The sequence below is a fragment of the Cervus canadensis genome, chromosome 33, assembly GCF_019320065.1.
Source record: "Cervus canadensis isolate Bull #8, Minnesota chromosome 33, ASM1932006v1, whole genome shotgun sequence".
Classification (NCBI taxonomy): Eukaryota; Metazoa; Chordata; class Mammalia; order Artiodactyla; family Cervidae; genus Cervus; species Cervus canadensis.
In genome coordinates, this window is record NC_057418.1 from 19,065,137 (window position 1) to 19,091,151 (window position 26,015).

Genomic DNA, 26,015 nt, shown 5'->3' on the forward strand with positions numbered 1-26,015 from the left:
ATACATCCTCTCTATGTATATATAATAAAAAGAAAACTTGCTAGTTTCAATATTTAAAATTTCAATTGTCATTTACATTTTATCTTATTGGCTTGTAATTTTTTGAAAAAATATGTTAACATCTATTTTAATTGTGAAATGTGTACAAATTTATATCTAATATTTTCCAGTTTACATATCTATATGTTACATTGTTAGTTGAAAAAAGTTCTATATTTACTTTATATTTATTGATATGCTGTATTTTAAAAATGAATGTAAAGCAGTATTTTTTCAACTTTAATAGATTGTATGATAGTAATGCTGGTTCTTCATTTGTTATCATTTGCCTGTTCATTTTGGTTCACACATTTAGCTTTTCAACCTTTCTCTTATAAATGGGTATTTTTTCCCACTAAATCTAAGATTCTAATCTCTGAAATGGGGTGATGTAATCCACTTATATTTATTTTGATAAGCTTGCCTTTTCTGATTTCTGCCTTCATGCTTTATTTTAAAATTGATTTTACTGTCTAGCTAATCTTTGCATAACTATGTGGTGGCTGGCATTCTTCCTGATCTCTCATTATTCCCAATAGCATTTATGCTGATTATCTCAAGTATATAAGCAAATTACTAAAAAGGATTTACCTGTTACCTATTTTCTAATATTCACACTTTTCTTTTCTTTCTCCTTTTTAAAATAAATGCAACCAAATCAGGACTCTTTTTCTCCTCTCTTATTGACCCTGAAAACTGTTATTACAGTCCAGGGACATTCCTTTCCAATATGAATGAAAATCTGGAGGAGCAGAGAATTGAGAAGACACTACATTGTAATGACACAATTAGGGCACAAATGTCATGCTTTAGACACAGGAAGGTGGGAAATTCCCTATTATATCAGTAATACAATGAGCTTAGTTAAAACAGCAAATTAATTCAGATCATGTCTCCTTTCCTCCCATCTTTCTCCCTTCATCTCTGAACATCCTCTAGATCATTTTCAGTACTAGTTCGTCTTTCTGCCTTTTCATGCCAATCTGCCTGCACCATTTCTATATATTTATTTGGATAAGCCCAAATAACAAAATATAATATTTATACATATTTCTCTTCAAGTATGTTAACACCAGTAAGGGTACTATTAGGTTTTGCTAGTCCAAATGCCACTCTTACTCTTGAAGATGACTGTTTTCTTTTCTCTAATCCATGCTGTACAGATTTTTTTTTTTTTTTGCTTTACTTCATGCAGGAATACTGTAATTCCAAAACTTTAGCAGGTACTGTAGGCGATTCGCCTATCCTGTTTATAGCCTTACATCTTTTCTTTAAGTAACTAATTGCCCCTAACGTTACTCTCCAAAGTTTTTGATTTATATTCACAGAGGCAAACACTAGCTTAGCGTATCAGTTCAATTCAGTTTAGTCGCTCATTCGTGTCCGACTCTTTGCAACCCATGGACTGCAGCACGCTATGCTTCACTGTCCATCACCAACTCCTGGAGCTTGCTCAAACTCCTCAAATTCAGTCGGTGATGCCATCCAACCATCTCATCCTTTGTCGTCCCCTTCTCCTCCTGCTCATATAGCTTATCATTATTTCCCTTTAAAAGTTAGCAATTTATGGCTGAGTAATATTCAGTTCAGTCCAGTCACTCAGTCATGTCCGACTCTTTGCGACTGAGTAATAGTAAAGTGAAAGTGAAGTTGCTCAGTCGAGTCCGACTCTTTGCAACCCCGTGGACTGTAGCCTACCAGGCTCCTCTGTCCATGGGATTCTCCAGGCAAGAATACTGGAGTGGGTTGCCATTACTCAGCCATAAAAAGGAACGCATTTGAGTCAGTTCTAATGAGGTGGATGAACCTAGAACCTATTATGCCGAGTGAAGTGAATCAGAAAGAGAAAGATAAATACTATATTCTAACACATATATATAGAATCTAGAAAAGTGGTACTGAAGAATTTATTTACAGGGCAACAGTGGAGAAACAGACATGGAGAATAGACTTGTGGACATGGGGAGAGGGGAAGAGAGGGTGAGATGTAGGGAAAGAGTAACATGGAAATTTACATTATCATATGTAAAAATAGCCAATGGGAGTTGGCTGTATGGCTCAGGAAACTCAAACAGGGGCTCTGCCTCGACCTAGAGGGGTGGGGTGGGGAGGGAGATGGAGGGAGTTTCAAAAGGGAGGGGATATAAGTATACCTATGGCCGATTCGTGTTGAGGTTTGACAGAAGACAACAAAATTCTGTAAAGCAATTATCCTTCAAGAAATTAATTAATTTTTTTAAAAAGTTAGCTTTAGCAAGAGAATCACACATAAACATTTGACACAATGGTATTTTTTTTTTTTTTTTACTTCTGGCCAGGAAAGTGACAGCAATGAAGGAGAAAAATAATGAGAACATAATTCAGAAATTGACCCCAAATTAGAGCCATTATCCAAGAATGTTCTTCTTTTACAAAATGCTTCTATTTCATAATTGTATTTCTAAATGAACTTAAATACAATATCTTAAATTTCCCCTGAAACCAAAACATCATTTTCCTTTTGATTGTTTTGAATATATAGATTAATTATACCTTCATGGTATTGAATTTCTATGCAAGTAAAGGCTGTTTATTTCCATCTATTCAGGACTTCTTTATGGTTCACAGAAACAGTTGAAAATTTTCTCCATAGAAGTTGATAGAGTAGCTATCATAGATTAGATATTTTCTTTATTTAGATGTCAGACAGAATCTTATTTTTAAAGAATGCTATTAGTTTATGTTTATGAATCATATAAGCAGATATTGAATTTTTTTCCTTTCTAAAGGTTTTTTAAGGTGCTTCTCTTGGAAACATATCCATTTATGAATTTTTTACTGTGTGTATTTCTGGAAGGCCCTCACCAAAAATACATGCAAAAAATGTGTTTATGTGTGTTATATTTGTAGTGAAATGGGACGTGACAGATTAAGTTATATATTCTGTAAGCAAACACAGAAAAGTAAAGTGTTAAGTCGCTCAGTCATGTCTGACTCTTTGAGACCCCACAGACTATAGCCCGCCAGGGTCCTCTGTCCATGGGATTCTCCAGGCAAGAATACTAGAGTGGGTTGCCATTCCCTTCTCCAGAGAATCTTCCAGACCCGGGATCTTGCATCTCAGGAAGTTTCTTTACCATCTGAGACACCAGGGAAGCCTGTAAACAAACATTATATGGTACTAAAGAAGGAATAAATTCCATTGCAAAGATATTGAAGGCTTTGAAATGAGCTAGGAACAAAAATATTAAGCCTCTTTAGGTTTTTTGCTATCTCATGGACATTTTAAAAGCATGTCTGTATATTTCATATACTTATTAGGAATAATATTTTACATCAGTATTCATGCTGTAAGGGCACTATAAAATTCATAATTTTCCACAAAATTTTCTTCAGTTCAGTTCAGTTGCTCAGTCATATCCGACTCTTTGCAAACCCATGAACCACAGCACACCAGACCTCCCTGTCCACCACCAATTCTCGGAGTCCACCCAAACCCATGTCCATTGAGTCGGTGATGCCATCCAACCACATCATCCTCTGTCATCCACTTCTCCTCCTGCCTTCAATCTTTCCCAGCATCAGGGTCTTTTCAAATGAGTCAGCTCTTCACATCAGGTGGCCAAAGTATTGGAGTTTCAGCTTTAGCATCAGTCCTTCCAATGAATATTCAGGACTGATTTCCTTTAGGATGGACTGGTTGGATCTCCTTGCAGTCCAAGGGACTCTCAAGAATCTTCTCCAACACCACAGTTCAAAAGCATCAACTCTTCTGTGCTCAGCTTTCTTTATAGTCCAACTCTCACATCCATACATGACTACTGGAAAAAGCATAGCCTTGACTAGACGAACCTTTGTTGACGAAGTAATGTCTCTGCTTTTCAATATGCTGTCTAGGTTGGTCATAACTTTCCTTCAAATCTAAGCAATTGAGGATTTGAGGAAGAAATATGGATGAGTAGTAGTAAAACATTTTATTTCATATAGTTGTATAAGGTTCAAATTTGTTGATGATTTATCATAATTAATGCAACCAGTCTCCTACTGATAGTGATGTTTATCTAATCAATAGTTTATATAAACAGTACTTAATTTTTTAAAGAAATGTGAATAAACATTTTTCTAAACATGTAATATGCATATATTAGATAAATGCTTAGAAGTAGAACTGTTGAGTCACTGGGTACAGACAGTAGTGATTTTGGTATATATTGCCAAATCACCCTCCATTGAGTTTGCATAAATTTATATTCTTTTACCCACTCTCCTGAATGACAGTGTTATCATATTTTTTGGTTTTTCATACTTCTGATTTCAGTTTGAATGCTGAAGAAGATTTATTTATATTTTGCTTACCATTATAGCAGTTTAAGCATATTTTTATGTATTTTATATATCACCTTTTAATATTACCTTCTTTGAAAAAAATTTTGAGTGCTTTGCCCATTTTTTATTAGAATCAGTTGTTTTCATCTAATTTATGTGTAGACTATCATATATTAAGAAAAATGTTTTCCTTATTTAATATTTGTCTCAAATATTTTTCATAACAGTGGTTATGAATGATTAAGTACACATTTGAAGAAAGTAATGAAGGAAAGGATAGGGACTTTGTGATTCATTTTTAATTTTTTATTGAAGTATAATCTACATAGAGCAAAAAAATAAATCTAAGTTGATGAGTTTTGATAAGTTTATCTATCAGTGTGACCTACACTCTTAACAAGATATGGAACATTTCTGTTACCTGGAAAAATTCCCTCAGGTTATTTCTATTCAATTTCCCAACACCCAAAGAGGCAAGCACTGTTCACATTCCCGTCACAATAAACTAGTTTTGCATCTTCTAAAACTTCATAAAAAGTAAATACTTAGCACGTTCAGCATGTTTTTAAGATACATCTATGTTGTTGCTACTCCATTCTTTTTTATATTGTTGAGTATTATTCCTTTGTATGGATATACCATATGGTTTATAGCTTTAGATTTTTACTGGAATTTTATTAAACTTGGGGAGCATTGGCATCTTAACAAAATTGAGTTTTCTGGTCTATGAACATATATCTTTATATATATATATATATCGATATACATATATCGATATATATATAATAAACATATATCTTTAATTTCTCTCACAATGTTTTATACCCTCAATGTATAGATTTTACAACTAGTTTATTAAATTTCTATGTAAGAAATTTATTTTTATGGGAACTCCATCTAGGACTAAGAACTTATGTAAATTATATCATTTGATAGCTGCATTTAATTAACAAATCACATGAGTAATGTTACTCATATGATTTGTCAATTATGAAATAATACAGACATTAAAAATTATAATAACATGCATGTGCATAGTATTAAACACTGAAGTAGTCAGAACATGTGGTATTAGTTTATTGTCATTCAAATGGCACAGAATGAACAAGAATTTGTTGAATTGTACATTCTTGTAAAAATCAGTGGTTAGCAATCAGAAAATGCATTGTTCTATCCAAGTCATATACCATTATAGTGTTTCTTTAAGACCAGGATATTTCCTAGAAGCCAGAGATGTTTTTTATCTCATGAAAACAAAATAAATTGACCTGTCCCTTTGAGTGTGTTTTATAAGGATATAATAAATAACACAGTAATGATTATGTATTCCACATATTTTAACATAATATTTCTCATATTCAGCCAGCAAGCAAATTCTTTCAACTCATACTGCTTTAAAGAAAGAGCAAGATTTATACATCAAGAAAAAATCTGCAGGAGGTCAGAAATCCTATAAAAGGCCTGGAAGTGCAATAGTAGACACTGGTCAGCCTATTATGGATGAAGAAACCAGTTATATACCCACTATGGATGAAAATGCTAGCACACCACAGCAGGTAATTAATATTTAGAAGATTTATTCAACTGTACTACTCCTAAAAGTTTAACATAAACATAACAATTCTTTTCCTAAAATTGAAGAAATAAAGAACAATGTATATAATTTAAGGCAGCAAATGAAAACATGATTTATCCATTGGAGGTCAAGAAAATGAATTAATTAAAAGAAATAAAAACAAAATGTCAAAACCAAGTCTTAATATGACAGATTGGGCTTCTCTGGTGGCTCAGCAGTAAAGAATCCACCTGCCAATGTAGGATACTCAAGTTTGATCCCCAGATCAGGGAGCTCCCCTGGAAAAAGAAATGGCAAGCCTCCAGTATCCTTGCCTGGAGAATTCCATGGACAGAGGAGCCTGGTGGGCTACAGTCCATGGGACATGACTACAGTCGGACATAACTGAGCAACTGAGCATACACAGAATTACATAGAAAAATCAATTAGCAATTAATACTTGAATATTTTAACACATAAATTTCAGAAAAGAGTAAATTAAGTTGAAAAACAAGAGACATTTGATCATTAGGATTTGAAATATTAAGTATAAGCTTAATCTTTTTTTTTGTTTTGTTTGTTTTCATTTATTTTTATTAGTTGGAGGCTAATTACTTTACAATATTGTAGTGGTTTTTGCCATACATTGACATGAATCAGCCATGGATTTACATGTGTTCCCCATCCCGATCCTCCCTCCTGCCTCCCTCCCCATCCCATCCCTCTGGGTCTTCCCAGTGCACCAGCCCTGAGCACTTGTCTCATGCATCCAGCCTTGGCTGGTGATCTGTTTCACCCTTGATAGTGTACTTGTTTCAATGCTGTTCTCTCAGAACATCGCACCCTCGCCTTCTCCCACAGAGTCTAAAAGTCTGTTCTGTATATTTGTGTCTCTTTTTCTGTTTTGCATATAGGGTTATCATTACCATCTTTTAAAATTCCATCTATATGCGTTAGTATACTGTATTGGTCTTTATCTTTCTGGCTTACTTCACTCTGTATAATGGGCTCCAGTTTCATCCATCTCATTAGAACTGATTCAAATGAATTCTTTTTAATGGCTGAGTAATATTCCATAGTGTATATGTACCACAGCTTCTTTATCCATTCGTCTGCTGATGGGCATCTTAGATATCTATATAGAACACTTCACCTCATAAAAAATAAATATATTTTTTCATAGAACACACAAGAAGCCTCAAAAAAACCCAAACTATATTGTGTAGTTGTTGTCTGAACATAATTTAATAATATAGAAATTAATAATTATCAGCTTAAAATCACATAAATGTGAAAACAGAGTAAATATACTAAATAATTCTTTAGCTTAAAAATCCTTTAAAAAGAAAGTATTAAATACAAAGGGCTCAATAAAAATGAGAACTATAAATCAAAATTTGTAAACCACATCTAGAGTAGCATTCAGTGGAATGTTGAATTTTTAAATTAATTCATCAGAAAATATGAATGATTCAAACAAATGAGCTAAGCTATTGAAACAAAAAAGTTAGAGAATGAGTAAAATAATAACTCAAAAATAAGGAGAAAAAATATTGATAAAATGAGTAAAAATTTAAGAAACAAGGAACAAAATCTACAACAATTAAACTCTAAGCTTTTTAAGATTAATAAAGATGACATGCTTTTTGTAAGACCAATCAATTAAGAAAAAAGAAAGAAAATATAAATGAATCAAATATAGAACAAAAAATAGGATGAAGGTATAAATGCAAACAGGTTTAAATTTTTTTTAAGTATTATATACAACTTTATACTAGCTAGAGCTTCCCACGTGGTGCTAGTGGTAAAGAATCTGTCTGCCAATGCAAGACACAAGAGACAGATTCAGTCCCTGGGTTGGGAAGATCTCCTCTAGGAGGATATGGCAACTCACTCCAGTATTCTTGACTGGAAAATTCCATGGACAGGGGAGCCTGGCAGGCTACAGTCCATGGGGCCACAGAATTGGACACAATTGAGCAACTGATCACACACACACACACTAGCTGATTTAAAACTTAGAAAAATTGTTTTAAATGTAAAATTCCTGGGATAGGAGGAAGAAGAGACTAGCTGCTCCACAAAAAGTAGAAAATATGAAATAATAAGAATAATAAGACAAATGATAATCAAAGTCATACCTTTCCAAAAAGCATAGGCCTAGCGGCTTTACAGGATAGATCTAACAGACTTTTGAGGAGTAAATTATTCTAGAAAATAGAAAAACAGTACAAACCTTCCAGTCTTTTTTAAGAGATTAATGTAATTCAGATTCCAAAACTGAGTAATAAAATTAAAATAAATTTATCTTATAAACATAAATGCAAAAATTATAAATGCTAGAATATATAATAGTACTGGTGGGAATATGAGGATATTATAGACTGTGGTATTACAGAATTTTGGAGACCATCTAACAGTATTTAATTAAATCATTATTGTATGATCCAGAAAAAATGCATTTATTATGTGCCTAAAATAATAAATGATTAAGCATATACTATGTTTATTTTTATTGTTTATACTTAAATATTGTATTTTTCCAGGTATACAAGTATATTATACAGTGTTCGGTGTTATATAACAGTTGGCCTCTCACTGAAAGTCAACAGATGTTTGTTCAAGCACTAAAAGACTTAGAGAAAAATGATAACAAAGGTATGTCACTCCAAATACTATTCCTGCATTTTATATCATCTATACATATTTAGCAGTAAATTTTTCATGTAATTACTAAAACATTATTGCTTAAAATTTATGCTTTAATCCAGTGGCATTTCCTGTTCTATTAACTGATTATGTGTTTCAACATTTTCACTATTTGGTTATGAAAACCAAAAAATATATGATTGTTTAGTTAAGTTTAAATAAATTTTGTCCAGTTAGTAAAAATTACTTGATGATTATCTAACCAAGGTACTCTAAACTTTCCTAATTATAAATTATTTTTGTCCAAGTTATTAAAAATATAACTTTAAAGATATGTTTTTAAAATATTTAAGAGAAAAAGAATCTTCCACTGACAGAGAATTCAGGTTTTTTTTTTCAAAATGTAAACTATTCTCAATATTTCTGAACAGGAAAAAGTAGAATGATGCTTTTGATTCTTAAAAAATCTGAAACAGCCTCTACTGTTAAACATATATTGCATGTGTGCATGCTCATATCCAACTCTTTGCAAGCCTATGGACTGCAGCCTGCCAGGCTCCTCAGTCTATGGAATTTTCCAGGCAAGAATAGTGGGGGTGGGTTGCCATTTCCTATTCCTGGTGACCTTCCCGGTTCAGGGATAGAACATCTTGCATCTTGCATCTCCTGCATTGCAGGCAGATTCTTTACCACTGAGCCACCCTTATCAAGTACAATAATTAAATCTAAAGAAATGAATATTTTCAATGTATATTCTTTTCAAATTTCAAGCAAGATTACCCATCATAAAATTATCCTATGTACATTATTTTAAAAATAAAATTGTACACTACAGAAGAGCATAATACAATACCAAAAGCTGCTCAGAGTGCAGAGCAACAGAAATTTTCACACACTGATGACGGGAATACAAAATGGTGCAGTCAAGTTGGAAGAGTTTCAATTTCTTACAAAACTAAAAATGCACTTACTACTGTGAAATAAAGTTCACAACTATGGCAAGACTAGCTAAGTTGAAATATTAAAAAAAATTCTCTGTCCTGTGTCTTCCTGTCTCTCCGCTGCTGTGCCCTATATACCTGCATTATGCATCTACCACCTTCTTCCATCATCAGAAATACCTGCTCCACCATAAAAAGCAGCATTCTGCTGGCATCCACAAGGCAACTCCTAAAAGATGACATTACTTCTTGATGGTGCAAAGGGCTAGGATGATACTTAGATCTGGATTGTGTAAACTGACAATAATATGTCAAGGGAAACTATCAACATAATGAAAAGCAACTTATGGAATGGGAGAAAATATTTGCAAACCAGGTATCTGATGGTTAATAAACATATATATATAAACATAAAACACATACATATAAACATATATATATAAAGAAATCATTTAACTCAGTATCAAGAAAAGAAACAATGCAATTAAAAAATGGGCAAAGGATCTGAATAACATTTTTCCAAGGAACACATACAGATGGCCAACAGACACATGAAAAGATGGTCAACGTTGCTAATCATTGGGGAAACATGATTCAAAACCACAATGAGATATTTTATTAGAATGGCTATTACCAAAAAGATAAGAGATAGTGGGCATTGGAGAGAATATGGAAAAAGCAGAACCATTATTACACTGTTAATGGAAATGTATATTTGTGCAGCCACTATAGATAGAGGATGAAGATTCCTCAAAAAATTAGAAATAGTACTGTGATGAGATCTAGCAATTTCCACTTCTGGGTATAAGTTCTAAGGAAATGAAATCATTATTGTCAAGAGATATCTGTACCTCCATGGTCATGGCAACATTATTTACAATAGCCAAGACATGCAAACAACCTAATTGCTAATTGATTGATGAATGGGTAAAGACATATACATACATATATATATAGACACATACATATATAATGGAATATTATTCGGCCATGAAAATAAGGAAAACCTGCCTTTTGCAACAAGGTGAATAAAGCTTGAGGATATTATGAAAAGTGGGAAAAAAGTCAGACAGAGCAAGCCAAATGCTATATGAACTCACTTATATGCAGAATCTGAAATAAGATAACTCATAGAAACGTTGAACAGATTGGTGGTTGCCAAAGAGGAGGCTGGGGGATATATAAAATAAGTAAATGTGGTCAAAATACACGAACTTCTGGTTATAAGATAAACAACCCCCAGGGATGTAATGTACAGTGTGTATGTTTCTTAAGTTCAAAATCCAGCATAGGTGGATTTTCAGTATCTGAACACAGTAGTATAATTTAAGAACTGGAATAATGTAAAATATAGATCTTGGTTATGGTACTAATTAATAGTATGAATTAAGTTTTTTAGAGGAAGTTAACATTAAATGGAGAGATATAGTAGAGTGGCTAAGCTACCATACATTTGAGTAGTGGAAACTGGGTTATTTATCGCCTGTAAAATTAGAATAACTTCTGTGTTATATAGTAACTCGTCTGTTTCAGAGTTGTTATGAAGATCCAAGATAATATGTATAAAGTTCCTAGAACCCAGTGGCACTTCAAAAACTGGTTTTATCATTATTGTGTGTTCCAACTAGAAAATGTCTTTAGGAATAATTACATGTCTTCTTTTTTGACATCACATTTGACAATTTTAAGTGTGAATGATCAGCTGCTAAAATTAAATGACACCTTGTGTCACCTTTGCTTAAAGTAGCAAAAAAATTCAGGATTGAATTGTATTTAAAATGAGCTAGGAAATTTTTTTATTTGAAAAAATATGTTGGACAATCTTTTTGAAAGTTACATAGCTTTTGAATTCAGAATAATCATTCTGTAATTTCTTGCTTATAAATGTGCTTTTTTTGGGTAGCTAATTTGTTTAAATTAAAAAATGCCAATGTGTCCACTTCCATTTGTCAATTATATTTACAACCCATAGCCTACAAACTATAACCTTAAGAGTGAGATACATTTTTGAGTAATTAAGTTATCAATGTCTTGAAATTATTAACTTAGCTTACTTTTCAATTATAAATATATCCAATATAAATTGGTGAAGTGTTTCTTTCATTAATACATTGGTGACACAATTTAAAGTTATATGTAAATTAATGGAAATGTTGCCCCATTAACTGATTTAAACTCAATATCTAATTTATATGAAAAATAAAATATATTAGTTTAATTTTTTTCAAAGATTTACTTTGTTACAACTCATGATAAAATGTAAGGCCTAAAACTATTATAAAACTTTAAAAAGTTTGGCCTCTGGTTAACATGAAGCAACAGTGCCACCTTTAGTATATTTTAATACTTTACATTTTAGTAAAAATTTCTTACTTTCACTTAAGAAAATAGAAAATATTGAATAGTAGTGGTGAGAGTGGGCACCCGTGTCTTGTTCCTGATTTCAGGGGAAATGCTTTCAATTTTTCACCATTGAGGGTGATGCTTGCTGTGGGTTTGTCATATATAGCTTTTATTATGTTGAGGTATGTTCCTTCTGTGCCTGCTTTCTGGAGAGTTTTTATCATAAATGGATGTTGAATTTTGTCAAAGGCTTTTTCTGCATCTATTGAGATAATCATATAGTTTTTATCTTTCAATTTGTTAATGTGGTGTATTACATTGATTGATTTGTGGATATTAAAGAATCCTTGCATTCCTGGGATAAAGCCCACTTGGTCATGATGTATAATTTTTTTTAATATGTTGTTGGATTCTGTTTGCTAGAATTTTGTTAAGGATTTTTGCATCTATGTTCATCAGTGATATTGGCCTGTAGTTTTCTTCTTTTGTGGCATCTTTGTCTGGTTTTGGAATTAGGGTGATGGTGGCCTCATAAATTGAGTTTGGAAGTTTACCTTCTTCTGCAATTTTCTGGAAGAGTTTGAGTAAGATAGGTGTTAGCTCTTCTCTAAATTTTTGGTAGAATTCAGCTGTGAAGCCATCTGGTCCTGGGCTTTTGTTTCCTGGAAGATTTCTGATTACAGTTTCGATTTCCTTGCTTGTGATGGGTCTGTTAAGATCTATTTCTTTCTGGTTCAGTTTTGGAAAGTTATACTTTTCTAAGAATTTGTCCATGTAAGACCAGAAACTATAAAACTCCTAGAGAACATAGGCAAAACACTCTCCAACATAAATCACAGCAGGATCCTCTATGACCCACCTCCCAGAATATTGGAAATAAAAGCAAAAATAAACAAATGGGACCTAATTAAACTTAAAAGCTTTTGTGCAACAAAGGAAACTATAATCAAGGTGAAAAGACAGCCCTCAGATTGGGAGAAAATAATAGCAAACGAAGCAACAAAGGATTAATCTCAAAAATATACAAGCAACTCCTGAAGCTCAATTCCAGAAAAATAAATGACCCAATCAAAAAATGGGCCAAAGAACTAGACAGACATTTCTCCAAAGAAGACATACAGATGGCTAACAAACACATGAAAAGATGCTCAACATCACTCATTATCAGAGAAATGCAAATCAAAACCACAATGAGGTACCATTACATGCCAGTTAGGATGGCTGCTATCCAAAAGTCTACAAGCAATAAATGCTGGAGAGGGTGTGGAGAAAAGGGAACCCTCTTACACTGTTGGTGGGAATGCAAACTAGTACAGCCGCTATGGAGAACAGTGTGGAGATTTCTTAAAATACTGGAAATAGAACTGCCATATGACCCAGCAATCCCACTGCTGGGCATACACACCGAGGAAACCAGATCTGAAAGAGACACGTGCACCCCAATGTTCATCGCAGCACTGTTTATAATAGCCAGGACATGGAAGCAACCTAGATGCCCATCAGCAGATGAATGGATAAGGAAGCTGTGGTACATATACACCATGGAATATTACTCAGCCATTAAAAAGAATTCATTTGAATCAGTTCTAATGAGATGGATGAAACTGGAGCCCATTATACAGAGTGAAGTAAGCCAGAAAGATAAAGAACATTACAGTATACTAATGCATATATATGGAATTTAGAAAGATGGTAACGATAACCCTATATGCAAAACAGAAAAAGAGACACAGATGTACAGAACAGACTTTTAGACTCTGTGGGAGAAGGTGAGGGTGGGATGTTTCGAGAGAATAGCATCGAAACATGTATATTATCTATGGTGAAACAGATCACCAGCCCAGGCTGGATGCATGAGACAAGTGCTCGGGCCTGGTGCACTGGGAAGACCCAGATGAATCAGGTGGAGAGGGAGGTGGGAGGGGGGATCAGGATGGGGAATACATGTAAATACAAGGCTGATTCATATCAATGTATGACAAAAACCACTACAATATTGTGAAGTAATTAGCCTCCAACTAATAAAAATAAATGAAGAATAAAAAAAGAAAATAGAAAATGGAGCAGGTAATATTTGGTGATATTATCTGCCTTTATATGTATAATAAGGTTGTTTTAAAGTTATTTTAAGGTCTTTATGTTTGTTGCTGCTGTTTAATCAATAAGTCATGTCCAACTCTTTTCTGACCCCATGGACCATAGTCCATCAGGCTCCTCTGTCCATGGGATTTCCCAGGCAAGTATACTGGAGTGGGTTGACATTTCCTCCTCCAGGGGATCTTCCTGATCCAGGAATCAAACACACATGGCCTGCAGTGGCAGGCAGATTCTTTACCACTGAGTCACCTGGGACACCCTTTGTTTATGTTCCTGACCTACATATTTGAAGTTCTAATCTATTTGCAATAAGCATAAGCTTTATCATTCTCAAAAGTCTTCAAGTCCCAGTGCTAATTTTATTAACAGAAATATAAAATAATTTCCTGAATTTAAATAATTATTATTGTTGCTTTTTCTCACACACAATACATGCATGGTGTATCCAGTTCAAGGTCTTCAAAGAAACCAAAGGTTGTAGATACTATATATGTTTATATATTCGTATATGTATGTAGCACATGCAGACACCAATACAATTACAATCACACATGGTAAATATGAACAGGAAAACCTATATGCATGGTGTATTTTCAGTTCAGAGTCTTTGAAGAAACCAAATGTAGATCTATATATATATACATATATATGTATGGTTATGTATGGTGTTTATATTTACCAAGTTTATATTTATATTTACCACTTTGTAATTGTATTGGTGTCTGTGTTACATATATATATATGGTAAATATAAATATAAACACCATACATATATATGAATATATAAATATATATAGTTATGTAATGCTATATATGTTTTATATATATATATATAATGGTAAATTTATATATGTAATATATATATGGTAAATATAAATATAAATAAATAAAATATAAGTAAATATAAAACTTGGTAAATATAAATACCATACATATATATGAATATATAAATATTTATAGTTATGTAATGCTCACGTATGTCAACTTGTGCTTAGTCACTCAGTCGTTTCAGATTTTGTTACCCCATGGACAGTAGCCCACCAGGCTCCTCTGTCCATGGGTGTTCTCCAGACAAGAATACTGGTGTGGGTTGCCATGCCCTCCTCCTTAGAACATGCTAATTTGACTGGAATCAAATATGCCTAACAGTATGACTCATTAAGAACTATGAGTGGTAGGAAAAGAATGCCTCAGAAATACCTAATGGGGCAGCTTGAGATTCCATTTCATCAGACATTTGTTAACATCTTAAAAACGTAGAGTGTATGATACTGCTGCTGCTAAGTCGCTTCAGTCGTATCCAACTCTGCGATCCCATAGACGGCAGCCCACCAGGCTCCGCCATCCCTGGGATTCTCCAGGCAAGAACACTGGAGTGTCTTGCCATTTCCTGCTCCAATGCATGAAAGTTAAAAGTGAAAGTGAAGTTGCTCAGTCGTGTCCGACTCTTCGCTACCCCGTGGACTGCAGCCTACCAGGCTCCTCCGTCCGTGGGATTTTCTAGGCAAGATTACTGGAGTGGGATGCCATTGCCTTCTCTGGTGTATGATACTATTCATAGGTATAATCTTCTTTCACATGTTCTTTGTTGGTTATTTAAAGTCTATGGGCATGGTGTCAGAGCTTTCAAGATGGCAAGAGTGGTAAAGAACTCTCCTGCCAATAAAAGAGACATAAAAACATGTTATGCAAGAGATGTAACAAAGTTTTGCCAAAAGAACGCTCTGGTCATAGCAAACACCCTCTTCCAACAACACAAAAGAAGACTCTACATATGGACATCACCAGATGGTAAATACCGAAATCAGATTGATTATATTCTTTGCAGCCAAAGATGGAGAAGCTCTATACAGTCAGCAAAAACAAGACCCGGAGCTGACTGTGGCTCAGATCATGAACTCCTTATTGCCAAATTCAGACTGAAATTGAAGAAAGTAGGGAAAACCACTAGACCATTCAGGTTTGACCTAAATGAAATCCTTTACGACTATACAGAGGAAGTGACAAATAGATTCAAAGGATTAGATCTGATAGACAGAGTGTCTGAAGAAGTACGGACAGAGGTTCATGACATTGTAGAGGAGGCATGGATCAAGGCCATTTCCCCAAGAAAAAGAAATGCAAAAAGGCAAAAAGGTTGATCTGAGGAGGCCTTACAAACAGCTATGAAAAGAAGAGAAGTGATAGGGAAAGGAGAAAAGGAAAGATATACCCATCTGAATGCAGAGTTCCAAAGAATAGCAAGGAGAGATAAGTAACACTTAAATCAGTGATCAATGCAAAGAAATGGAAAACAATAGAATGGGAAAGACTAGAGATCTCTTCAAGAAAACTGGAGATACTAAGGGAACATTTCATACAAAGATGGACTCAATAAAGGACAGAAATGGTATGGACCTAACAGAAGCAGAATATTAAGAAGAGATGGCAAGAATACACAGAAGAACTATACAAAAAAGATCTTCATGACCCAGATAACCACAATGCTGTGATTACTCACCTAGAGCCAGACATCCTGGAATGTGAAGTCAAATGAGCTTTAGGAAGCATCACTATGAACAAAGCTATTGGAGGTTATGCAATTCTAGTTGGAATAATCAAATCCTAAAAGATGATGCTGTTAAATTCTGCACTCAATATGCCAGCAAATCTGGAAAACTCAGCAGTGGCCACATGACTGGAAAAGGTTAATTTCATTCCAATCCCAAAGAAAGGTAATGCCAAAGAATGTTCAAACTGCTGCACAATTGCACTCATATCACATGCTAGCAAAGTAATGCTCAAAATTCTCCAAGCCAGGCTTCAACAGTACATGAGCCATGAACTTCCAGATGTTCAAGCTGGATTTGGAAAAGGCAGAGGAACCAGAGATCAAATTGCCAACATTTGCTGGATCATCAAAAAAGCAAGAGAGTTCCAGAAAGACATCTATTTCTGCTTTGTTCACTACGCCAAAGCCTTTGGTTGTGTGGATTACAACAAACTGTGGAAAATTCTTCAAGAGATGGAAATACTAGACCACCTGACCTGCCTCCTGAGAAATTTGTATGCAGATCAGGAAGCAACAGTTAGAACTGGACATGGAACAACAGACTGGTTCCAAATTGGGAAAAGAGTACATCAAGGCTGTATATTGTCACCCTGTTTATTTAACTTATATGCAGTGTACCTCATGAGAAATGCCAGGCTGAATGAGCACAAGCTGGAGTTGGTGATGGACAGGGAGGCCTGGTGTGCTGCAGTCCATGGGTTAGCAAAGAGTCAGACACGACTGAGCGACTGAACTGACTAAGAGACATTGGTTCAATCCCTGTGTCAGGAAGATTCCCTGGAGTAGGAATTGGCTACCCACTCCAGTAATCATGCCCAGAAAATCCCATGGACAGAGTATCAGTGAGTGCTGCAGTCCATGGGGTTGCAAAGAGTCAGACATGGCTGAGAATCAGACACAACTAAAAACCAAAAGTAGGGGGGAGGCCCTAAGATGGCAGAGGAATAGGATGGGGAGACCACTTTCTCCCAAAAAAAATCCATCAAAAGAACACTGAATGCTGAGCAAATTCCACAAAACAACTTCTGGACGCTGGCAGAGGACATCAGACATCCAGAAAGGCAGCCCATTGTCTTCAAAAGAAAGTAGGACAAAATATAAAAGATAAAAAGAGAGACAAAAGAGTTAGGGGTGGAGACCTGTCCTGGGAGGGAGTCTTAAAAGAGAAGTTTCCAAACACAAGGAAACCCTCTCACAGGAGGGTCTGTGGGGAGTTTTGGAATCTCAGAGGGCAACATAACCAGGAGGAAAAATAAATAAATAAATAAAACCCACAGATTACATGCCTTAACAGCAACTTCCAGCAGAGAAGTAGCCCAGACACTCACATCTGCCACCAGCAAGCAGGGGCTGAACAGGGAGGCGCGGGCTGCATTTCTTAGGGTAAGGACCAGGCCTGAATGCCCTGAGGGCAATCTGAGGGAGCTAATGTGAGATAGCAACCCAAACTGTGGGATAGCCAGAGAGAGAGAAAAAAGAGAGAGAGAGAAAACTATCCCATGAAAAGCCCTAACCTAAGGCACTGCTGGCCCACTCACAGAACAAAGGACTGAGCGAATACCAGAGGAGAGCTAGCCAGCTGTGGACCGGCCCATCCCCTGCCAGAGGCAGGGAGGCAGGCAGGCGGCAGCCAGAACTGGAAAAGGGGCAATCTCGGCCTCAGAGACAGCATCCTCTACCAAACTGCGAGCAGGCTCCCAGTCACTAACCAAGACTTCCTGGGATTCTGGACGGATGACATCCTCTGGAGGGTTGCAGCCAGAGATCAGCTCCCCAGAGGAGACACACAGCAGACCTGAGACGGCGCTCCCACTGTGCACCCAGGAAACTGCGTGGCTGAGACAGGGGAGGCGATAAGATGCTCCCCTCAACCTGGGGAGAGTGCACTCGCCAAGCGCCTGGTCGCCTGAGCTGCTCGGACCTGGGAAGGGCACAAAATGCAGGCCCACCTAGTCTGCGCCTTTGTGGAGTACCCGAGAACCTGAGCCTGAGCGGTTTAGACCTGGGAAGTGCACGCAACCCAGGGCCCGCTTTAGACAGTTCCTTGGCAGAGCAACCTGGAGCCTGAGCAGTGGAGACTGGGAAAGCACACACACCATGAGCAGTGGCAAACCCAGTGTGGCCGAGATGATGCGAGCACTCCCCACACACGCCGGTGATATTTGTTTGCAGTCTTCCTCCCTCCCCACAGCACGACTGAACTAGTGAGCCTAAATAAATGATCACCTTCACCCCTTTGTGTCATGGCAGAAATTAGACACTGAAGAGACCTACAAACAGAAGCCAAAATAAACAGAGGGAACCGCTTTGGAAGTGACAGGTGCGACAGATTAAAACCCTGTAGTTAGCACTGACTACGTTGGAAGGGGCCTATACATCTTGAGAAGTATAAGCTGGAACAAGGAACTATCTGAAACTGAACTGGCCCCACACCGCCCACAACAGGTTCAGAGAATTCTTAAATATATTTTTACCATTATCATTTTTTAATTAATTTTTTTAACTTTTAAGTCCTCTAGTACTCCTTTAATATTCACTTTTATAACCTACTATTACCTTGCAAAAAAAAAAAAAGACCCTATTTTTAAGGAAAACTTCATACATATTTTTTATAATTTTTGTGATTTTTTTTTTTAATATTGTATTATTGAGAGTCTAACTACTCTAGATTTTAAATCTTTGCTTTTTGGTATTTGTTATCAACTTTGTACCTTTAAGAATCCAATCTTCAGTACCCATTTTTACTTAGGAGTGTGATAACTGGCTTGATTACTCTCTCCCCCTCCCCCTTTTGACTCTCCTTTTTCTCCCCCAGGTCACTTCTATCTCCTCCCCCTGCCCTTCTCTTCTCTACCCAACTCTATGAATCTCCTTGTGTGTTCTGGGATGTGGAGAACACTTAGGGAACTGATTACTGGCTAGATCTGTCTCTCTCCTTTTGATTCCCACTTTTCTCCTCCTGGTCACCTCTATCTCCTTCCTCCCTCTTCTCTTCTCTGTGTAACTCCGTGAACCTCTCTGAGGGATCCAGACTGTGGAGAACACATAGGGAATTGATTACTGGCTAGATTGCTGTCTCCCCTTTTGATTCCCCCTCTTCTCCTCCTGGTCACCTCTATCTGCCTCCTCCCTCTTCTCTTCTCCATGTAACTCTGTGAACCTCTCTTGGTATCCCTCACTGTGGAGAATCTTTTCACCATTAACCTAGATGTTTTATAATTGGATGGAGTAGTCTTGAGGCTATTGTAAGAATAAGACTGAAAACCAGAGGCAGGAGGCTTAAGTCCAAAATCTGAAAACACCAGAGAACTCCTGACTCCAGGGAACATTAATCCATAAGTGCTCATCCAAAAGCCTCCATACCTACACAGAAACCAAGCACCACCCAAGAGCCAACAAGCTCCAGAGCAAGACATACCACACGAATTCTTCAGCAACAGAGGAACATAGCCCTCAGCTTCAATATACAGGCTACCCAAAGTCACACCAAACCTATAGACATCTCAAAACTCACTATTGGACACTTCATTGTACTCCAGAGAGAAGAAATCCAGCTCCACCCACCAGCACACTGATGCAAGCTTCCCCAACCTTGACAAGCCACTCGTCCAACCCCACCCATAGGGAGGAACCTCCACAATAAAGAGGAACTACAAACTGCCAGACTACAGAAAGGCCACCCCAAACATAGCAATCTAAACAAGATGAAAAGGCAGAGAAATACTCAACAGGTAAAGGAACATGATAAATACCCCCCAAACCAAACAAAAGAGGAGGAGCTAGGGAGTCTACCTGAAAAAGAATTCAGAATAATGATAGTAAAAATGATCCAAAATCTTGAAAACAAAATGGAGTTACAGATAAATAGCCTGGAGACAATGATTGAGAAGATGCAAGAAATGTTTAACAAGGACCTAGAAGAAATAAAAGAGTCAATCAATAATGAATAATGCAATAAATGAGACCAGAAACACTCTGGAGGGAATCAACAGTAGAATAACGGAGGCAGAAGATAGGATAAGTGAGGTAGAAGATAGAATGGTAGAAATAAATAAATGAAGCAGAGAGGAAAAAAGAATTAAAAGAAATGAGGACAACCTCAGGGACCTCAAATCATAGGAGTCCCAGAAGAAGAAGACAAAAAGAAAGGACACGAGAAAATACTTGAGGAGATAAGAGGTGAAAACTAAAATGGGGAAGGAAATAGTCACCCAAGTCCAAGAAACCCAGAGAGTCCCAAACAGGATAAACCCAAGGCAAAAGACCCCAAGACACATATTGATCAAATTAACAAAAATCAAACACAAAGAACAATTATTAAAAGCAGCAAGGGAAAAACAACAAATAACACACAAAGGGATTCCTATAAGGATAACAGCTGATCTTTCAATAGAAACTCTTCAGGCCAGAAGGGAACGTCAGGACATGCTTAAAGGGATGAAAGAGAAAAACCTACCACCCAGGTTACTGTATCCAGCAAGGATCTCATTCAAATATGAAGGAGAAATCAAAACTTTACAGACAAGCATAAGCTCAGAGAATTCAGCACCATCAAACCAGTTCTTCAACGAATGCTAAAGGATCTTCTCTAGACAAGAAACACAGAAAAGGTGTATAAACTCGAACCCAAAACAACAAACTAAATGACAACAGGATCATACTTATCAGTAATTATCTTAAATGTAAATGGGTTGAATGCCCCAACCACAAGACAAAGACTGGCTGAATGGGTACAAAAACAAGACCCCTATATATGCTGTCTACAGGAGACCCAACTCAAAACAAAGAAAACATACAGACTGAAAGTGAAGAGCTGGAAAAAGCTATTTCATGCAAATGGAGACCAAAAGAAAGCAGGAGTAGCAATACTCATATCAGATAAAATAGACTTTAAAATAAAGGCTGTGAAAAGAGATAAAGAAGGACACTACATAATGATCAAAGGATCAATCCAAGAAGATATAATAATTATAAATATATATGCACCCGACATAGGAGCACCGCAATATGTAAGGCAAATGCTAGCAAGTATGAAAGGGGAAATTAACAATAACACAATAATAGTGGGAGTCTTTAATACCCCACTAACACCTATGGATAGATCAACTAAACAGAAAACTAACAAGGAAACACAAACTTTAAATGATACAATGGACCAGTTAGACCTGATTGATATTTATAGGACATTTCACCCCAAAATAATGAATTTCACCTTTTTCTCAAGTGCACATGGAACCTTCTCCAGAATAGATCATATCCTGGGCCATAAATCTAGCCTTGATAAATTCAAAAAAATTGAAATCATTCCAAGCATCTTTTCTGACCACAACACAGTAAGATTAGATGTCAATTACAGGAAAAAAAAAACTATTAAAAATTCCGACATATGGAGGCTAAACAACACACTTCTGAATAACCAAAAAATCACAGAAGAAATAAAAAAAAAAGAAATCAAAATATGCATAGAAACAAATGAAAATGAAAACACAACAACCCAAAACCTATGGGACACTATAAAATCAGTGCTAAGGGGAAGGTTCATAGCATTACAGGCTTACCTCAAGAAACAAGAAAGAAGTCAAATAAATAATCTAACTCTACACCTAAAGCAACTAGAAAAGGAAGAAATTAAGAACCCCAGGGTTAGTAGAAGAAAAGAAATCTTAAAAATTAGGGCAGAAATAAATGCAAAAGGAACAAAAGAGACCATAGCAAAAATCAACAAAGCTAAAAGCTGGTTCTTTGAGAAGATAAATAAAATTGACAAACCATTAGCCAGACTCATCAAGAAACAAAGGAAGAAGAATCAAAGCAACAAAATTAGAAATGAAAATGGAGAGATCACAGCAAACAACACAGAAATACCAAATATCATAAGAGACTACTATCAGCAACTATATACCAATAAAATGGACAACTAGAAAGAAATGGAAAAATTCTTAGAAAAGTATAACTTTCCAAAGCTGAACCAGGAAGAAATATAAAATCTTAACAGACCCATCACAAGCATGGGAATTGAAGCTATAATCAGAAATCTTCCAGCAAACAAAAGTCCAGGACCAGGCGGCTTCACAGCTGAATTCTACCAAAAATTTAGAGAAGAGCTAACACCTATCCTACTCAAATACTTAGAAAATTGCAGAGAAAGGTAAACTTCCAAACTCATTCTATGAGGCCACCATCACCCTAATACCAAAACCAGATAAAAATGCCACAAAAGAAGAAAACTATAGGCCAATATCACTGATGAACATAGATGCAAAAACCCTTAACAAAATTCTAGCAAACAACATCCAACAACATATTAAAAAGGTCATACATCATGATCAAGTGGGCTTTATCCCAGGGATGCAAGGATTCTTTAATATCCACAAATCAATCAATGTAATACACCACATTAGCAAATTGAAAGATAAAAACTATATGATTATCTCAATAGATGCAGAGAAAGCTTCTGACAAAATTCAACATCCATTTTTGATAAAAGCCCTCCAGAAAGCAGGCACAGAAGGAACATACCTCAACATAATAAAAGCTATATATGACAAACCCACAGCAAATATTATCCTCAATGGTGAAAAATTGAAAGCATTTCCCTTAAAGTAAGGAACAAGACAAGGTTGCCCACTCTCACCACTACTATTCAACATAGTTTTGGAAGTTTTGGCCACAGCAATCAGAGCAGAAAAAGAAATAAAAGGACTCCAGATAGGAAAAGAAGTAAAACTCTCACTGTTTGCAGATGACATGATCCTCTACGTAGAAAACCCTAAAGACTCCACCAGAAAATGACTAAAGCTAATCAATGAATATAGTAAAGTTGTAGGATATAAAATTAACACACAGAAATCCCTTGCATTCCTGTACACTAACAATGAGAAAACAGAAAGAGAAATTAAGGAAACAATTTCATTCACCATTGCAATGAAAAGAATAAAATACCTAAGAATATATCTACCTAAAGAAACGAAAGACCTATATATAGAAAACTATAAAACACTGATGAAAGAAATCAAAGAGGACACAAATAGATGGAGAAATATATCATGTTCATGGATTGGAAGGATCAATATAGTGAAAATGAGTATACTACGCAAAGCAATCTATAGCTTCAATGCAATCCCTATCAAGCTACCAACAGTATTTTTCACGGAACTAGAACAAATAATTTCACAATTTCTATGGAAATACAAAAAACCTCGAAAGGCCAAAGCAATCTTGAGAAAGAAGAATGGAACTGGAGGAATCAACCTGCCTGACTTCAGGCTCCACTACAAAGCCACAGTCATCAAGACAGTATGATACTGGCACAAAGACAGAAATATAGATCAATGGAACAAAATAGAAAGCCGAGAGATAAATCCATGCACCTATGGACACCTTATCTTTGACAAAAGAAGCAAGAATATACAATGGAGAAAAGACAATCTCTTTAACAAGTGGTGCTGGGAAAACTGGTCAACCACTTGTAAAAGAATGAAACTAGAACACTTTCTAACACCATACACAAAAATAAACTCAAAATGGATTAAAGATCTAAATGTAAGACCAGAAACTATAAAACTCCTAGAGGAGAACATAGGCAAACACTCTCTGACATAAATCACAGCAGAATCTTCTATGACCCACCTCCCAGAGAAATGGAAATAAAAGCAAAAATAAGCAAATGGGACCTAATTAAACTTAAAAGCTTTTTCACAGTAAAGGAAACTATAAGCAAGGTAAAAAGACAGCCTTCCAAATGGGAGAAAATAATAGCAAACAAAGCAGCTGACAAAGAATTAATCTCAAAAATATACAAGCAGCTCCCACAGCTCAATTCCAGAAAAATAAATGACCCAATCAAAAATGGGCCAAAGAACTAAACAGACATTTCTCCAAAGAAGACATACAGATGGCTAACAAACACATGAAAAGATGCTCAACATCACTCATTATCAGAGAAATGCAAATCTAAACCACAATGAGGTACCATCTCTCGCTGGTCAGAATGGCTGCTATCCAAAAGTCTACAAACAATAAATGCTGGAGAGGATGTGGAGAAAAGGGAACCCTCTTACACTGTTGGTGGGAATGCAAAGTAATACAGCCACTATGGAGAACAGTGTGGAGATTCCTTTAAAAACTGGAAATAGAACTGCCATATGACCCAGTAATCCCACTTCTGGGCATACACACTGAGGAAACCAGAATTGAGAGAGACACGTGTACCCCAATGTTCATCTCAGCACTGTTTGTAATAGCCGGGACATGGAAGCAACCTACATGTCCATCAGCAGGCGAATGGATAAGAAAGCTGTGGTACATATACACAATGGAATATTACTCAGCCATTAAAAATGATACATTTGAATCAGTTCTAATGAGATGGATGAAACTGGAGCGTATTATACAGAGTGAAGTCAGAAAGAAAAACACCAATACAGTATACTAACGCATATATATGGAATTTAGAAAGATGGTAATGATAACCCTATATGTGAGACAGCAAAAGAGACACAGATGTATAGAACAGTCTTTTGGACTCTGTGGGAGAAGGCGAGGGTGGGATGACTTGAGAGAATAGCATTGAGACATGTATATTATCGAGGGTGAAACAGATCGTCAGCCCAGGTTCAATGCATGAGACGGAGTACTCTGGGCTGGTGCACTGGGATGACCCAGAGGGATGGGATGGGGAGGGAGGTGGGAGGAGGGTTCAGGATGGGGAACACATGTACACCCATGGCTGATTCATGTCAATGTATGGCAAAAACCACTACAATATTGTAATTAGCTTCCAATTAAAATAAATACATTTTTTAAAAAATAAAATAAATAAAAAAGAATAAAAACCAAAGGTACCTTCAGCTTCATTGAACTCTCACATAGTGGTATCCTTCCCCTCAGCCCAGCTCTTTGTAGCATTTGCTTCAATGGAAAGGAAAAGCTGTATACACTGCTTAAAAGTCTTTCTCAAATATGGCTCAGAACTACTTGAGGTAGTTTTAAAACTATATATTCCTGGGTTCCATCTCAGTTAAAAATGCTTGCTTCTTGGAAGAAGAGCTATGACAAACCTAGACAGTGTATTAAAAAGAAGAAACATCACTTTGCTGCCAAAGGTCTATATAGTCGAAACTATGGTTTTTCCAGTAGTCATGTACAGATGTGAGAGTTGGACCATAAAGAAGGCTGAGCACTGAAGAACTGACGCTTTTGAACTGTGGTGTTGAAGAAGACTGAAGATTCTTGAGAGTCCCTTGGACTGCAAGGAGATCAAACCAGGTAATCCTAAAGGAAATCAATCCTGAATATTCATTGGAAGTACTGATGCTGAAGCTGAAGCTCCAATACTTTGGCCACCTGATGCAAAGAACTGGCTCATTGGAAAAGACCCTGATGCTGGGAAAGATGAATGCAGGAGGAGAAGGGGGTGACAGAGGATGAGAAGGTTGGATGGCATGAACAGCTCAATGCATATGTTTGAGAAAACTCCAGGAGACAGTGAAGGAGAGGAAAGCCTAGTGTGCTGTAGTCCAATGGGGTTGCAAGA

General features: G+C 36.2%; 1 protein-coding gene across 1 annotated transcript in view; it reads left to right on the plus strand.

The window, feature by feature from the left end:
• ADGB (androglobin) overlaps positions 1 to 26,015 on the plus strand; it is a 206,616-nt gene that overhangs the window by 143,722 nt on the left and 36,879 nt on the right. Inside the window, exons 28-29 of the mRNA XM_043457333.1 lie at positions 5,707 to 5,900; positions 8,446 to 8,557. Coding sequence (XP_043313268.1) covers positions 5,707 to 5,900; positions 8,446 to 8,557 — 306 coding nt within the window. The remainder of the gene's footprint in view (positions 1 to 5,706; positions 5,901 to 8,445; positions 8,558 to 26,015) is intronic.